Consider the following 17,347-nt stretch of genomic DNA (forward strand, 5'->3'; position numbering starts at 1 on the left):
TGAGGTGAGATTACGCTGCTGACTCATCACCACCCCTGCAAGCTGCCTCTCGCACCAACGCCATGGCCCACTCTTGGCCTGCGTCGTGCATCGGTAAATTCCTTTGGCTTTGGGGGCTCGAATGCACACGTTGTCTTGGATGATGCTTATAACTACCTCCGAAGTCACGGTCTCGTCGGGAATCACGTCACAGTTGAATACCCTCCGGTCCTCGGGGCCGAGTCTATAAACGGTGCACTGAGTGAACCGCGCACACCCCCAGCGGAGGACTCTCCCTCGGCGGTTTGGCGTCTGCCAAAGCTCTTGGTGTTGTCCTCAGCCAGCAAGGCGGGCATCAAGCAAGTCGCTATAGCATACAAGTCATATTTTGAAACCCTTGATATCTCGCCAGACCGATTCGATCAGTATGCGACCGACTTGGCTCATACATTGAACACCCGCCGAAGCGTGCTACCCTACCGAAGCTTCTGGACAGCATCTACTCTGGAAGACCTTCGGGATGTGGTAAAAAAGACGACCGAGTCCTACCAATCAGTTGAGAAGCCTGTGTTGGGCTTCGTATTCACAGGACAGGGCTCGCAATGGGCTGGAATGGGGCGTGAGCTATTCAAGTATCCCGTCTACAGAAATACCATCTGGCAATGCGAGCATGACCTCCAAAGCTTCGGGTGCCCATGGTCCTTGCAAGGTTAGTTAACTCTTGGCTCAAACTGCGCAAAGTTGCAAACGAGACTGAACAACACTAGATGAACTCCTTCGAGAAGACGCGTCGTCGAGAATTAACGACCCCGAGATTGCACAAGCCGCGAACACCGCCCTGCAAATTGCAATGGTCGATCTGTTTCACAGCGTGGGAGTCAATCCAGCCGTAGCAATTGGGCACTCATCGGGTGAGATTGCAGCAGCATATGCGGCTGGTGCTCTTTCAACGACGGAATCTATGCGTATCGCGTATTTCAGAGGTGTCTGCGCCACGAAGCTATCGCAGACGCAACAGCCAGCCGGGGCAATGATTGCTGCTAGCCTATCGGAATCAGATGCTCGTGGTTATATTGACGAGGTTGCTAAGGTGCATGGCCGATGTGGACTTCAAGTAGCCTGCATCAACAGCCAGAGGAGTGTGACAATATCGGGAGATGAAGACCAGACAGACACGCTCAAAAGTCTCCTCGATTCTTACAAAATTTTCGCTAGGAAGCTAAAAGTACCGGTGGCCTATCATTCATCACATATGAAAAAAATTGCTTCTGTCTACAAAGAGCAGATGAATGGTCTGCAGCCGACACAAAATATGCCGACAAAGTCTGATGGTTGTGTCATGATCTCTTCGGTCACGGGTGAAAAGGTTGCTTCTGAGGAGCTGCGCATGCCTCAATACTGGGTCGACAATCTCACTTCTCCTGTACAATTTGCCCAGTCGCTCCTTCGCATCTGTACGGAATCAGGCCGAAAGACCAGGAAGAAGCTTGATGGCAGCCATCGCTCGCAACTCGGGGTAAATGTTCTACTAGAAGTTGGACCTCAAGCGACGTTGCAACGACCGATTCGTGATAAGCTCGAAACTCTCTCATGGGGCCAAGAAGTCAATTATTACTCAGCTATCCGACGAGGCCAAAATGCAGCCAGCAACCTTCTAGATGCGTTAGGCCACCTTCATTGCCTTGGTCTTCCGGTGGATCTTGGGAGGGTCAACCGGCTAGATAATCCTGGTTCAAAACACGCTCGTGTGCTGATTGACCTACCAGAGTACCCTTTCAACCACTCAACTGCTTACTGGCGAGAAAGTCGAGTTAGTAGACGTCTTCGCCTTGCGGCTCAAGGGAAATTGGATCTTCTGGGAAAGCCAGTAACTGACTGGAATCCGTTGGAAGCTCGATGGCGCCATCACATTCGAGTTTCAGATATGCCTTGGGTTGAAGACCATGTCGTCAATGGAACTCTGATTTATCCTGCAGCAGGGATGCTTGTCATGGCGATCGAGGCTGCCAACCAAATGGCCTGCCCTAACCAATTGGTTGACGCATTTCAGTTACGCAACGTGAAGTTCCAGCGTGCCTTGACGGTTCCCAGGACCGCTGATGGGGTTGAGACCAACCTGCATCTCCGTACGTCAATAGATAGCAGTAGCTCTGAATCTTCGTGGTTAGAATTCCGACTCTGCTCTTTGGACGATGATGATACTTGGCAAGACAACTGCCACGGGTTTATCAAAGTCAAATATCAAAACACAGGCGATCATTTGACAGAGCGAACCCGACAGTTTGAGGACTGTTTGCAACTTGACGACTGGCTCTCCAGCACGTGCACCATGGACTTCAGCGAGAATGAATTGTACAGGTGCCTGAACCAAAGTGGGTTCGAATTCGGACCAACTTTTCAGACTGTATTCGATGGCAAATGCAGCAAAGAACACCAGGCAAGATCTTCACTGAAAGTTTTCCCTTGGCCCGCCGACCAGTACCCACAGCCTCATATCGTTCATCCCACAACTCTAGATGGCATCCTGCATTTAACTGCTGCTGCGCTCTCAGAGGGTGGACAAACAAGGGTCCCTACAGCGGTCCCGACTGGAATTCAAAATCTCTGGATCTCTAAAGAGGGTCTCAGTCATCCTTCAACCGCTGTCATAAACGCCTCTACCTGGGTCAAATCCCTGCACAGCCGAGGACATGAATTTGATATTTGTGCTATGGATGAGCAAAGAACTCGCGTACTCGCAAAGGTTGATGGACTTCAGTCAACAATCGTGGCAGACAGCCCATGGGAGTCCTTCGACAACCCTGATGATAAATTAACCGTTCATCATCTTCATCATTTCCCAGCACTAGATTTACTTGACGCCGACCAACTTGCTGAATACTGTGCGCAAAGCCGACCCCAGGATCCCGAGCCATTGAAGTATTTCAGGGACGTAAACTTTGTCCTATTCAAGTTCCTCGGCGAAGCGCTAGACAAACTGGGCGACGTCAACTCCGAGAAGGTTTTACCTCACATACAACGTTATATCGATTGGGCAAAACTTCAGCGGTCGAAATTTGAGGCAGGCGAGCTTCCACTGAGTCGCCCTGAGTGGAATGACCTTTTGCATGATACAGAGTACTTCCAATCCGCCTGTGATCGGCTCTCTGTCGCAAACGCACAAGGCTACGCGTTTGTACACACAGGGTCCAATCTGCTTCCGATTCTGCGCGGGGAGCAGGATCCCATACAGTTCCTTTGGAAGGATGACATGATGAGCAATTTCTATCGTGAATCCAACGACCGAGATGGGTGCTTTGACACTTTAGGGTTCTACCTCAGGACCCAGGCACAGCAGAATCCAGCGCTACGAATTCTCGAATTCGGGGCCGGAACCGGAGGAACCACAGCCCATATCTTGAAGGCTTTGTCCCAAGGAAGCGGGATATCTCCTGGTAGTCCTTTATACGCCTCCTATGACTATACCGATATCTCTCCGGCCTTCTTCGACGCTGCCGCCAAGCGCTTTAAGGACTTCCCGCGTATGAACTTTAGGGTGCTTGATGTAATGGACGATTTGGCCGCCCAGGGGTTCGAGCTGGAATCCTACGACTTAGTGGTAGCAGCAAACGTTCTCCACGCCACTCCTGATATCCGTGCGACAATGAGAAACGTGCGGAAGCTTTTGAAACCCAATGGAAAAGTGACGCTGTTCGAGATCACCCGCCCAGAAATTATCCGGTCAGGATTCGTCGCCGGCTTGATGGAAGGCTGGTGGGCAGGAAAGGATGACAACAGGATATGGAGTCCGGCAATGACAGGTGCCCAATGGGACACCACTTTCAAGGACACAGGGTTTTCTGGTGTGGAAATGGAGATTCCAGAATTTATCAATACGGAATGCCAGGAGAACTCTATCCTAGTCACAACAGCATCCAGCACAACCCTACTAGCGCCGTTGAACTTCTACTTCGTGTTTGATGAGAGCTCTATAACACAGAAGGGATTATACGAGCAGGCTACAGAGAGGCTGAAGTCCGAGCAGCCGGCGTCGATCATCGCCGGCGGCTCCCTGAACGAGTGCATTGCACTTCAGTCCCTTGCGAATACGACATTGATCTTTATTCAAGAAACCGAGGCACCGCTGTTGGATGGAATGAGCCAGAAAACATTTTCCCAACTTCAATACGCGGTTACTCATTGCAATTCTATCCTATGGGTGACTGCAGGCGGTGGCAGGTTCTCCCGCAGACCTGAATACACTATGGTAGATGGATGGGCCCGTACCTTGCGGGCTGAGCATGTTCATCTGCGTATGGTTACACTTGCGCTAGATGTGGTTGGTCAATCTGGTAGCAATCCGGTATCGCATATCACCCGCGTACTTACACACGAACTTCTTGACTTGGAGCGGACACAGTACGAGCCCGAATTAGTGGAAATTGATGGACTTCTCCATGTCACACGCATCAAGTCAAGTAAATCCCTGACTGATGACCTTCATGCAGCATCTCTCCCGCGCCAATTTGCAACCAAGTCCTTGGGTGATGCTGGACCTGTTAAGCTGTCATATAAAATGCCCGGTCTTCTGGACACATTGCACTGGAGCGATGACAATGAGAACTTGGAGCACACAATTCAGCCGGGTGAGGTGGAAATGAATGTGAATGCCGTGGGGTTGAATTTCCGTGATTGTGAGATTGCTCTAGGAAAGGATCCCAAGACGGCATTTGGGCAGGAGTGTGCAGGAACCGTAACCTGCGTAGGTAAGCTGTCTGGATTCAAACCCGGTGACCGAGTGGTAGCTTTTGGTCCTGGCAAGTTCAAGACTACCGTGAGGACTGGGGTGAATTCCATATGCAAGGTTCCTGATGCTCTCTCTGTGACCGAGGCAGCCAGCATTCCATCTCAGTTTGGAACAGCTTGGCATGCTATTGTCGAAATTGCTCGCCTTCAAAGGGGCGAGAGCATTTTGATCCATGCCGGAGCCGGCGGCACCGGTCAGGCAGCTATTCAGATTGCTCAATATATTGGCGCCGAGGTTTACGCCACCACAAGCACCCAAGAGAAACAGAAAATCCTGATCGATGTTTACGGAATCCCTGCCGGTCGTATATTCTACAGCCGAGATACAAGTTTTGCCGAGCCTGTTATACAGCAAACCAAGGGACGCGGCGTTGATGTCGTGATTAATACATTGGCCGGTGATATTCTTCTTGCATCATGGGACTGCATTGCAAATTACGGAAGATTGGTGGATATCGGATGCAGGGGCTCTTTGTCTTCTATGAGTCTCCCCATGGCACAGCCTGGTCGGCAAGCATCTTTCACATACTTTGACGGTGTTAATTGGATGAATGAGAGACCCGAAGCCGCAAAAAGAGGAGTCGAGACAATATTCAATCTTTTCGCAGAAGGGAAGCTTCATTTACACAAACCACTTCGCATTGAAAGTGCCAGCAATCTCGAAGATGCCTTCCGCCTGATGCAGAGCGGCAGCGTGATAGGGAAACTGGTACTCGAGATTTCCCCGGAGGCGCATGTACCAACTATTCTCAAAACAAGGGCCCCTTTCAAGCTGGACACCAATGCTACATATGTGGTTGCTGGTGGTTTGGGAGGCCTTGGAAGAGCTGTTGCGCGGTGGATGGCTTCTCGGGGAGCCAAGCATCTGGTTCTCCTTGGACGATCCGGAGCCAAAACAAAAGCAGCGCTCGCTCTGGTTGAAGACCTTGAAGTGCAAGATGTAGAAGTCAAGACCCCACCGTGTGATGTGGCGGACCCGACGTCAGTCAATCGTGTCATTCAAGAAGTGATGCAGACAATGCCACCAATCAAGGGCTGCATTCAAGGGTCAATGGTGCTTCGAGACCAACCGTTCGAGCGAATGAGTTACGAGGAGTGGCAAACGGCGGTCGACTGCAAAGTTAGTGGCTCTTGGAATCTCGAGATGAGCCTTCCTAGAGACCTTGACTTCTTCATCATGTTTTCCTCTGCCAACGGCCTTCTTGGTATACCCAGTCAATCAAATTACGGAGCTGGCAATTCTTACTCGGATGGCTTCGTCAGATATCGCGTCTCCAATGGACAAAAGGCTGTTTCACTTGACCTAGGTGTCATGAGTGACGACGGTTTACTAGCGGAGACACCCGAGCTGCTGGAGAAAGTCATCGGCTACGGTAACGGCTCGCTGCTACCTGTGTCCCGTCCCAAATTCTTGGGCCTTTTGGACCACTACTGCAACCCGGACCGGCCTCTGCTGACCCCCGAGACTTCGCAAGTGGTTGTCGGTATCGCCCCTGGAGGTGACGGGTTTGTGGGCAACACTCTCCTGGAAAAGCCACTGTTTAACCACCTAAAAATGGATAACATCACCTCCGACGACACCTCAAAAGAAGTCGAAGTTCAGTTTCAGAAGCTCTTCTCCGAGGCAACTTCGCTCGAGGAAGGGCGGGGGATTGTGGCAAAGGCCTTGATCAGTAAATTAACGCATTCCTACAAGGTCATCCCCGAGGATGCGGAGGTGGACATGGACACACCTCTGCATACATTCCGAATTGACTCGCTCCTGGCAGTGGAATTGTGTAACTGGATTAGAAAAGAGTTCGCCGCCGACCTGGCTGTTTTAGAAGTGATGGGAGGTGCGACGTTGGCGATGGTAGATGTCTTGGTGGCGACGCGCAGCCAGCTCAGACATCCCGAGTGGGTTTGAATTGCTAATTGTGTCATGGCTGGGGTTACTATACTGTGGTATATTATTGAAGAAAATTGAAATTATATGGAAGAGAAATGCCGTCATGAACTATGTAGAATCTTAGACTTGCAGAGAACCGTAGAGCGCGTGGACGCGTCGAGGGAGTGAATGTGGATGGCCCCTGCCTAATCTGGAAGTTGAGGTCTGCCGCGTGTTAGGCAGGGGCTGGTCCCCGCCCTCATCGCTCTCTTCCATCCTCAAGTCCGACTTGAATCTTATCATGTTAGACGCCACCTCCTCTATCATTGTAACATCAAATCCGATTTTCCTTGAGTCTTTGAGTTTTCGATCCCATCCATCGGTCCACCTGTTTAGTGTTTGTCGGCGCGATCCCCCGGTCTTTGCGAGATCACTTACCTTGATGAATTTGAAAACAAGCCAGGTGATTACCGTCAGTAACAGAAGGGTCCCACCGACAAGAGGATACCAGCGCCACGACGGATTGTCGGCCAGTATGTCCACATTCATTCCGAATAGACTCTACACGGGTTAGACAAGCCACAAACAGGTCCAAGAACTTACCGAGGCAAAAGTCAGCGGGAGGAAAATGAACTAGAGATGGTTAGACACAGCCTTTATCTCGAAGCAGTGGCTGGGGTCGAACCGTTATCCAACTCAGCCTCTTCATACTGGCTGCTAGGCTCGTTGACCGGTGCGCTTCGTTGATCGTTGTCCAGGCAAATTCCTATTTCATCAGCCCTCCCTGTCTCTATCCATACCATATTACTTACGATTTGGAGTAGGTCGCGAAAGGTCTGTTCAAGCTTGTCAATCTGACTAGAAATATCGCGCTCGATAGAATCGATCGTTCGGTTTATTTGCTCGCTAAACTGACGGGTTTCGCTAAATCGTTGATATTGAGAGACGAACTCGCGGGCTTGACTGAGTTGTTCAGCCAATGTGCCTTGGATACGAGTCCATATGAGCATATTCTCGGCAACGGTGTCGATCAACAACTCGTCTTTGCCTCTTGCAGTCAGTTGATGCGAGCGCTGGGACATGGTTGTTAGTGAGACATATAAGGACCACGGCGGTCAACAAAACTCACCAGCTGTGCAAGATGACGCCGCGCATCCCGGCAGTAGGTCATCCAGTCTTTGCGCCATGTATGCAAGAAAAGCTCCACAATGTCCAGATCATTTTGCGGGATATATCCGTAAGGGAGATTGCTGAAATAGTGGATGGATTTCGGAGGTGCTTCCAAAACCGACCACTCCACCACTCGCATGCTGTAGTCGTCATCACCATCGGAGTCCTGTTCTTCGTGGTTGATTGTGTGCTCATTTGCAATCTTGAGGTTCATTTGGATGGAAAGAGTAAATGTCCTGCACGGACTCTTGGTGCCTAACGAGAACCGCAGCTCGTTGGGTAGATGGCTCTTTCGGTAAGGTGACTTCCATACATAGTTTTCCCGGAAGAGCCTAGGTAGCAGGGACATGGTCAGAATGAGAACCCAACGCCGCTGGGAATGAGATAGTGCAAGGATATACTCACATGAGGTGAGTTTCGTCTATTGTCTTTGGTATATTTCGCACTTCTTCATCCAAGTCGCCATCCAAGATCCAATGCGCCTTTCTCCTTCCGTCGCGCAGGGCCACGACGTTCACAGCTATACTGGGCTCACTGCCCTTATTGTATTGTGCAAAGTCATCTTCGTCCTCTTGGAGGTCCATTATCCGAGCCCGATGGTTCAACAACGCCGTTACTACGGGGCGATTATTGTCCGGAATGGCCAATCTCATCAGTGGAACATGGGTAGAGCTATTTTGGGCGCCTAGGCTGTTCAATGTGGCCGAAAGATCGGAGCGAGTGTTCATAAGATCGGTGTTCGGTCTTTGCGCACTGCAGGGTCCGAACCAGTCCCCATTTTCCAAATCCTGAATGCTGGCTTTATGTTCCAAGAGCACCGTGACTGTAGCTCGGTCACTTTGTTGCAAAGCAATGCGCATCAAGGGCACCGAGCTATAATCATCTTCCGTCTCTAGGTTGGGCTTATATCGTTCCAGGAATGGCTTTAACAAGCGAGCCCGGCCTTCCTGGATCATGATTCGCAAAGACACAATATCACGCCTCGGGCTGCCCTTGGTTCCTGATATCAACAATTCGACAATCTCGTAATGGCTCTGTTCGATGGCATAAATTAACGGGGTCTTTCTGTACCGGTCGACGGAATTGGGATCGGCCCAGGTAGTTTGCAGCAGTTGCTCGACCAGTTGGAGATCACCACGCTCGCAGGCCCAGGAAAGAAAAGTCCGTCGAGTCCTAGTCATAGGTTCAATGCCGTTTTTCGGACCCAAGATTTTGAACCATTGCTGGAAATCAATTTGTGGTATCCCTGGATTTGGATTCGTGCCAGACTTTTTGGACGTGCTAGTTATAAACCAGCCTAGGGGAGTTTGTCCCTCATCGTCGCGAAGGTCTACGCTGGAATCATTTCCAACCAATACAGTCACCGTCTTGAAGTGCCAGTGTTCGGCTGCCCACGATAGCGCCGTTCTCCCGCGCGCATCTTTACGGTCGGGGTCAACTCTGTCCGTCGCCAGCAACAGCTCTACCACCCGATGATAGCCTTCTCCAGCGGCGTGAGACAGGGGCGTGCGACCTCGATTATCCGGCAAGTCTGGATGAACGACGTCCTTTTGTAAGAACGCATCCACCATCTGGTAGTCACCGGCCTTGGCCGCCCAGTGTAAGGGCGACTCGCCGTGAAAGTCGGCGAGCGTTGGATCCGCGCCTTTATCCAGGAGAAACTGCAAGAATTGTTCGGTCTGGTCGTGCATGGCGGGCGAATGGGCCTGGGCGCGCGAAGCCACCCACGAGAGCGCGGTCCGGCCCGTGTTATCTCGCACGTTGGCCGAAACAACGTGGAGGAGCGATTCGGCTTGTTGGATGTCTCCCCGTTGCGCCGCTTGCATTAACCGCCGGATGGGAGCATCGAGCGCCAATGAAATGGATTCTATCTCCTTCATGACTTGATTTGATTCGCTTCGCACTGGCTGAGTGTGCAGGAGATCCGAGGACCAATTCTTCAAGCAGCGGTTTGAATCCTTTGGCCTGTCAGATTTCGCTCAGCCTCAGGGAAGCGGGCTGCTTATTGGTGGGCTGCAGTAAGGGGGCGGTCGTCTTCGTCTTCAAGGGGGAATGTCTAACTATGGTCTATCCTCTATCTTCTAACGACGATCTAGTATCGAGCATATGTTACATATGAACATCCAGCTTCCCAGCCAACCCCCTCTCATGTCACCGTATAGCTCACCCGCGATGTTCCCTTGCTCCTCGAGATCTTCTTCACCGTCGTAGGATCGCAGAGATCGGTGGTTTCGACATGCGTGCCCCCACAAGGATACACCTCGGCGCCCACGATGTTCACCACGCGCGACTTCTCCCCGGCCGGCACGAGACTGCGATCCGGGATCAGCCTTTCCAAGCCCCGCGCCCGGAAATCCTCCTCATTCCACCACTCAATTTCCACCGGCATCTTGGCCGCAACGTACTCGTCCAGCTTCTTCTGAATCGATTCCTTCCACTTGCCCTCGATAAGTCCCCGGAACTCACACGACGCGGAGTCGGGGAAATGCGACGCCTTCAGCTCGTCAAAGTTCTCGACTTCCTTCTCCAGAAGATGTCGGACCGCTGCACCGAGAACATGCCCCGCGGTGTGAAATCGCGAGTAGAGTATGCGTTTCTCGACGTCAATTGCTTGCTGAACGGTCCCCCCCTCGGAGAACGTAAGAGTGGAAGACGATGACGATGAGGAGTGATTATTAAACCGGCCAAAATGCAGCACCTGTCCGTCGTTGATGGCATCCATGCGGACCGACGCCACGATGAAGGTAACTCCGGAAGAATTCACCATCTCGCCAACATCCGAAGGCTGGCCGCCTCCTTGCGGATGAAAGATGGTCTGTTCGGTGACAACGACATGGTCCTCGTCGCCACCCTGTTTGAAAAGAAGACGGTTGGATTCCTCGAGCGAGGCGAACGATCGAACCCCCGTTACGACGGTCTGAAGATGGTGGAGCTTGGCATCGTGCTGGTAGGCGAGGAAGGTGCGAGTTGCTGCGGCCATGGCGATGGGATGATCCTGGATAATTTCTTTTGACGGTCGGCTGTGGGGAGCAGGTATTGAGGGGGTGTTCGGATGTGCAAGTGCCCGACGGGTCTTGGCTCGGGGTTCAGTTAGTTCCGCAGCATGAGGTTCATTGTGGTTTATAGAGCTATCTTGGTTACAGGAAGAAATCCAGGCCAACCTAATTAGCCGGCCATGCCTGTTCAACTGACTGGCTGAGATTTTAGGTAAGAGATATCAAGGAACAAGCGTTAGTATCCTGAGTTCTCAATGCTCACTTCTCCGATACGCTCAGAAGACTGAATGTCGTATTCCGTCGAGGGTATGAGATACTCCCCGGAGTTCGGAATTCTTATAAGAATCGATCCCGTGGACATTGGCATTTCTCTAGTTCTTATTTCTCACCCTGGATCCTAATCTAATAATACATTGCTGTTGATGCAAGCCAAGCCCTGAAAAGAAGGCTGAAGCCCTGCTTTTCCCCCCGTTTGGGTCGCTGCTGGCTGCTGCCTCAGGCACCAATCACGTTCGTTCCCAAAGGGGCATGGCGTCTTCTGGCTTCTTGAAGTACATCACTGTCATCACTTCATCACTCACAAGTCGCCACCCTTTCTTATGGTGTATAGTACATGATTCATGTCACCTGTCTTGGTTTCTTGATTTGCCACACCAGACATTTATCTCACGGAGTTGACATTTGAAAGAACAGCGAAACGCGGCAAACGCCCAGCGGCCAGCAGAGTTGGGGCCGGCTCGGCAGTGGAGCTTGTTCTCCCTGGTCCAAGGCTTCGCTTTATTGCTTCCATCCCCCCACTGTCTAAATTTCCTTGGACACCGGGGCTGTCATTGGCCCCTGATGTTTCGCGTTATCAGTGGACCCGATGGTGTCATCTATCTCGCTCCCAGCTCGATCCAATCTGTCGCAATTTCGATGTCTCATTGCCATAGACAATAATTCTCGTTATCGCCATCAACCGACGTTACATTTGCCCCGTCGATATCCGGTGAACAGTCGGACTCCTGACATGGGGCCGAACCTGTTTGGTAGAATCCTGAGCGCACTCCGTTATCGTATGCTTTCATGATGGTCTCGAGCGGCAGCATCGGACTTGGTGTTAGTACGGAGAGTAACGCCCACCAAAGTGACAGTATCCCCCATCTGAGGTGAAACGGTAGACGAGTCTCCTCCATGCGGAGATAGACAAGCTTGTCTCAATGAGTTAGGGATCATCCAGGCGCTGGGGAAGCGGACGGGAAATTTCTCTGATGGACCCATCCGCCGGGACAGCTGATAAGTCAACGACAAAAAATCCAAAAGACTGGTGCTGAGTGCTCTCACGCCTCAAGTCCCTTCCGCAAACGATATGGGGCCGTCCATTCGTTGTCCACATCACAATGCAGGGTCTTTGATCCTCGAAACAGGTCAGCGCGAACGAAAGCACGCGATCGTCTGTCCATGCCACCAATGGACGAACCAATAGAATCCTTCTCATTTGTTTCCCAAGCCGATAGATCCTGGTTATCGGACTCTCCGTTTGGTGGCAAGCGGATTGCCATGAGCTGGAAGTGGGACAGAGGTAGCGTCGGCTTAGACTTCTAGACAGACACTAGAAGAGGCGCACCCACTGTGCCCGCTACGCACCTGGCAAGATAGCTAAAATCGAGCCTGTGATATCCTCCCCCCAAACCCAGTCGGAGCATGGCCTCCGAGACTAAGGCTTTTGGCCCGGACTTATTTCTCTTATCAGGCAAAACGGTCGACTAAATAGCATATGGGAGGAGTTCCTGGCGCATGGACCTGGGAGGGGAATAAGAGCACGAGGGGATCGCCCTTTCTCTTGCCAAATTTTCTTCTCCTTCTCTCCAGACTTTCGTCCCTCTATTCCTGTCAAATTCTTCCCAACATCAACGGCGTACTTCTAGGGACCGTTTATCTTTCCTTCGAAGCCCTATACTCTCCTTTGTGCGGGTAGTGCCGCAGTGTTGCAGTCATGAGCGACCCCGTTGATCCAGTCGATCTGGTGACTGTAGCTCAAGCTCATGTTCCCCAAAAGTCACTCAACGGTCCGGTATCTGAAAAGGAGACTGCAGTGGTCGCCGCGGCACCTGCTGTGGACGATGATGGACGTGAACGTCCCACACCGGAAGAAGAGCGCACTCTTCGTCGCGTTGCCGGCAAAGTTCGTTGGACGGCTTATACAATTGCATTTGTGGAGCTGTGCGAGCGATTTTCGTACTACGGTACCACAGCTGTTTGTATGTATCTCCTGGCAGGATACACAAAGGATTATAATAACTTGAGAAGACGTGAATTTCATCCAGCAACCTCTGCCCGATGGCTCCACCACCGGCGCTGGTTTCTCGGGGCAGTCGGGTGCTCTGGGAATGGGACAAAGAGCATCGACCGGCCTCAGTACTTGTGAGTCTCCGAAGTCCATGTTTGCCTTCTATGTCTGACCACCTTTACCTTGCAGTCAATACATTCTGGTGCTATGTGACACCCATTGTGGGCGCCTGGATTGCCGATGAGTTCCTGGGCCGGTTAGCAACCATTCAGGGGGCGATTGCCTTCGCCATGGTGGGACATATCATTATCATCATCTCGGCCATCCCTCAAGTAATTGTTCATCCTAATGGTTCTATTGCATGCTTTGCAATCGGTCTTGTGATCTTCGGTATAGGTGTCGGAGGATTCAAGTGATTACTCCCCGTCTGATTTGTCTGATGAGGTGCCAGGTGCTAATGCTGCAACAGATCGAATATTTCACCTCTCATTGCCGAGCAGCACAAGGAAACGAAGTTTTACATTGAAACAATCCCGAAGACTGGGGAGCGTGTCATTGTAGACCCGTCACAGACCATCACTCGCATTTTCCTCTACTTTTATTTTATGATCAACGTTGGCTCCTTAATCGGTTCGGTTGCCATGGTTTATGCCGAGAAATATGTTGGATTCTGGCTAGCTTTCACGCTTCCCACAATCATGTTCGCATTCTGTCCTCTTGTTCTTTTCGTCTGCCGAAAATACTACGATGTCACTCCCCCGACTGGTTCCGTGGCAGCGAAAGCCTTCAAGCTTTGGAGCCTTGCCCTCCAGGGCCGCTGGTCCTGGAACCCGGTCAAATTGTGAGTGATAGACCCCAGCTTTGCGCCCATGCAGCCTCCATACCTCTGTCCCGTTTAGCTCCTATTGGACTCTGTTTGAATCTGACTGACATGAGAATAGCTACAAGAACTGCAGGGCGGACGATTTCTGGGAAAGGGTTAAGCCAAGCAAGCTGCAAAATCGGCCGGAGTGGATGACCTTCGATGACCAGTGGGTGGATGAAGTGAACCGAGCTGTTAAAGCATGTATCATCTTTCTCTGGTATCCCTTATACTGTAAGTTCACAGGGTCTGTTTGCATGAACACAGCTGACGCCATTCAGGGCTCGCCTACGGCCAGATGACGAACAACCTGACTTCGCAATCTGCCACTTTGGCACTGCATGGCGTACCAAACGATATTATCAACAACTTAGACCCCCTCGCCTTGATCATCTTCATCCCTATCATGGACAGCTTTGTTTACCCGGGTCTTCGGAAACTCGGGTTCAACTTCAGCCCGTTGAAGAGAATCTACCTCGGGTTTATTGTTGCCTCCATGTCCATGGTTTCTGCTGCTGTAATCCAGTACTATATCTACAAAACGAGTCCATGCGGCGACCACCCCAGCGAATGTGACACCTCTTCGCCCATCAATGTCTGGGTACAAGCCGTTCCATACGTGCTCATCGCGTTTTCCGAAATCTTCACCTCCATCACCGGCTATGAGTACGCCTATACCAAGGCCCCAAAGAACATGAAAAGTTTAGGTATGCTGCCCATCCCCAGTCTCTATGACATACCATCCGTGTTTATTCCAGAGCTCAGAGAAAACTAACACTCCGTTTACAGTCTCATCTCTCTTCCTCTTCATGAACGCCATCTCCTCGGCTATCCAGCAAGGACTTACCGCTCTCTCCACCGACCCTCTTCTCATCTGGAACTACGGCTTCGTCGCCGTCCTTGCCTTCATCGGCGGTAACCTCTTCTACCTCACCCACTATAAGCTGGATCAACAGGAAGACGAGCTGAACCAGATCGAGGAGTCGACGTACTTGGGCCGTGGACCCCAGGCACACAATGAGAAGACCGACCCGGAGGTCTAGAGTAAAAAAAAAAACCTGGAATACTTTTGGTGTGAAAGCAATATTGTATATGAACTGGGTATTGCAATGGGATGTTGAAAAGCGGGGTGTTTGTCCCAGATGAATCTTAAGTAATGTTTAGCTATGTTGTCCATGAATGGAATGGGTTCGATTCGCTCCATAAGGGCTCATATCCTTGTTCGGGTATGAAAGGTTACTGTGCGTTTCTGGTTATGGACGCTTGAGATGCCTGCTGCCATTCACGGCCGTTTTATGTATAGTTACGCCATCACGGTAGACAATGCTGTGCGGACATGAACCAGTATAGAAAGGAAGGTGGGACGTTGGGTAAAGATGAATGTCAATGAAATTAGCATTCGAAACAGAGTACACTAAATATCATTAGATCTCGACACCTGTACAGTTTCGGGATGGTAGATAAGAAGGGATATTAAATTGTACATGATCAATGTTGAGTCTCTTGCTCGGCCTGCTTGATTGCGGCCTCCGCGACGGAGCGGTACCGAGCGCAGTACTGAACTAACCGCTTTACTCCTTCATTAGGGGTGCTTAGAATGAGAGACGAGAGGAACGTTTCCACCTGGGCTATTAATTTCACGTCATAGACTCGAGAAGCTTCGTTGGGGTTGCGCAGGATGCCGAAGGAGAGGGTCTTCGACGCGACCATCGTGTAATGGATGAGGATTCTGCAGTCGCCTTTGATTAGCTTGATAAACCTGTTCGAAAAGTTGGTTATTGCTTTACCCGATGATAGAGATGTTTCCCTCCGGCATGTACTTCATCAGATGGATCGAGTCTCTCGCGGCTCGGGCGCAGAGTGACGCCGACATGAATACGTTTTGATTTGACGGTGGAGTTGGTAACGTGGAGAGGCCGATTTTCTGTGTCAGGTCCATCCCCTTGATGAGCTCCCGGGTGACGATAAGGTGATGCATTGAAATGATGCAATTGAAGTATGAGTAGTGCGCTAGGAGAAGGAGCCCAAGCTCCGGTGATTGGGGTAATAGCAAAGGGAGCCGAGAGTCCGGTTGATACTCAGACGGGATGGCTGCTTTCCATCTTTGGAGTTCCTCATCCAGCGAGGCAACCGCAGCTACTGTCTGGGCGAGAGGTCGGTCCGTCGCTGCAGCCGAGTAGAGGCGCTTGTAAACGTGACCCTTGATCACGGCAAGTTCGCAACAGGATCGGAATACGTTAAAACTTTCTCGGTCATCTCTCGTGGGCACTAGGCCAACTTTATCGGCAGGGAATTCAGTCGGTAGATTTACCGTGATGTCTTCGTCCCTCTGTGAAGGAACGCACCCAAATCGAAGAGAGATCCTAGAATACGAATTAACATGGAGTTTAAGTGTAGAATGAAGGGAACCTGGTCATGGCATACTCTCGATCAATACAGTATGAAATCCAGAATATTCTCCGCCGTTGCTCCAATTCTTCAGGATCTAATGCCGAACTGTATGCATCGGTCCTCTCAAGTCCAATTTGATGACCAATATTGATGGCAGTGGAGATCAAGAAGCTGCAAGGTTGAGCGCTTTGAGTGCCTAGGAGGAAGAATGTCTAAACACAAAACACAACTTAGAGAGTGGCTCTTTCAAATCAGCAGTAATGTTGAATGAACTGTACCATTCCAATCAGTGCCTGGACGGCCCACAGATCAGGTGCACCGAGGCAAATCTCGGTCAAAGCTCCCAAGGCATTCTTGATAAAATGCCAGCTTTTCTGGTGGTCTGGCTGTGCCACAGATTTATCTTTGATGCGCAGGATGTACCCCATGGCGAGAACAACGTTAATGCAAGCCCAGCGGCTGGGAAATTGAAACATATCGTTTAAACCATCATTTTCGAACATTTTTAGAAGCACGGAGGGCCGAAACAGCGGGCAAAGAACATTTACGGTTTGCAAATAGTCATGAAGTAAAGACATGGCTTCCTCTTTTCGAGGTAGCGGATGGAAAGATTGCCTGGGACACGTCTCGGCGAGCGGGCTGCTTAAGACGCTGTGGCAACGGTGATCTAACAGTTCCAGGGATTCCAGCATCTCAGGATTTTCTTGGACATGGCTGGCTTCATCTCGTGAGAGTATTGTCTGCAGATCTGTCTGGGATCTTAGTCGGTCGTTCTCGCCCAGATTAGTGATTCACCCACCTACAAGGGTTGGCTTACGAGTGAGATATTGCGGAACAAAGTAAGATGCCAGAGAGTCCAATAGGGAATTTTCTATCTCGGGCGAGCTCGTAACGTTTGATTCAGTATACTCAGCTGAAACGGCAGGGGAGCGCTGTCGATGCATTCCTTCTGCAGGCCCTTCAAGGTTCGAGGGATGCGTTGTGCGATTCACATAATCTCCGCCATCGGAATACGAAGAACACGGCCT

The 17,347-nt window shown here is 50.9% G+C and overlaps 5 protein-coding genes across 5 annotated transcripts; 2 read left to right on the forward strand and 3 right to left on the reverse strand.

Moving 5' to 3' along the window:
• Positions 1-62: 62 nt before the first annotated feature.
• LDX57_003864 (uncharacterized protein) lies at positions 63-6,743 on the forward strand (the record flags this gene model as incomplete). The annotated part of the gene is made up of 3 exons (XM_046085517.1): positions 63-93; positions 194-688; positions 747-6,743. The coding sequence occupies 3 exons, from the start codon at positions 63-65 to the stop codon at positions 6,668-6,670; spliced, it is 6,450 nt and encodes a 2,149-aa protein (XP_045941480.1). The 3' UTR covers positions 6,671-6,743.
• A 222-nt stretch (positions 6,744-6,965) lies between these two features.
• LDX57_003865 (ankyrin repeat protein) lies at positions 6,966-9,681 on the reverse strand (the record flags this gene model as incomplete). Its single annotated transcript, XM_046085518.1, has 7 exons — positions 6,966-7,019; positions 7,070-7,192; positions 7,235-7,264; positions 7,317-7,397; positions 7,444-7,704; positions 7,761-8,133; positions 8,207-9,681. 7 exons carry the CDS (start codon positions 9,679-9,681, stop codon positions 6,966-6,968), a joined length of 2,397 nt encoding a protein of 798 aa, XP_045941481.1.
• Positions 9,682-9,947: 266 nt separating this feature from the next.
• LDX57_003866 (putative alanine--tRNA ligase) lies at positions 9,948-10,781 on the reverse strand (the record flags this gene model as incomplete). Its single annotated transcript, XM_046085519.1, has 1 exon — positions 9,948-10,781. One exon carries the CDS (start codon positions 10,779-10,781, stop codon positions 9,948-9,950), a length of 834 nt encoding a protein of 277 aa, XP_045941482.1.
• Positions 10,782-12,772: 1,991 nt separating this feature from the next.
• LDX57_003867 (putative MFS peptide transporter) lies at positions 12,773-14,971 on the forward strand (the record flags this gene model as incomplete). Its single annotated transcript, XM_046085520.1, has 7 exons — positions 12,773-13,037; positions 13,087-13,200; positions 13,256-13,478; positions 13,536-13,907; positions 14,008-14,162; positions 14,210-14,635; positions 14,718-14,971. 7 exons carry the CDS (start codon positions 12,773-12,775, stop codon positions 14,969-14,971), a joined length of 1,809 nt encoding a protein of 602 aa, XP_045941483.1.
• Positions 14,972-15,416: 445 nt separating this feature from the next.
• On the reverse strand, positions 15,417-16,747 carry LDX57_003868 (fungal specific transcription factor domain-containing protein; the record flags this gene model as incomplete). Its single annotated transcript, XM_046085521.1, has 4 exons — positions 15,417-15,657; positions 15,716-16,291; positions 16,353-16,531; positions 16,598-16,747. 4 exons carry the CDS (start codon positions 16,745-16,747, stop codon positions 15,417-15,419), a joined length of 1,146 nt encoding a protein of 381 aa, XP_045941484.1.
• Positions 16,748-17,347: the final 600 nt, after the last annotated feature.

Source organism: Aspergillus melleus (assembly GCF_016097325.1).
Source record: "Aspergillus melleus strain CBS 546.65 chromosome Unknown contig2, whole genome shotgun sequence".
Taxonomy (NCBI): Eukaryota; Fungi; Ascomycota; class Eurotiomycetes; order Eurotiales; family Aspergillaceae; genus Aspergillus; species Aspergillus melleus.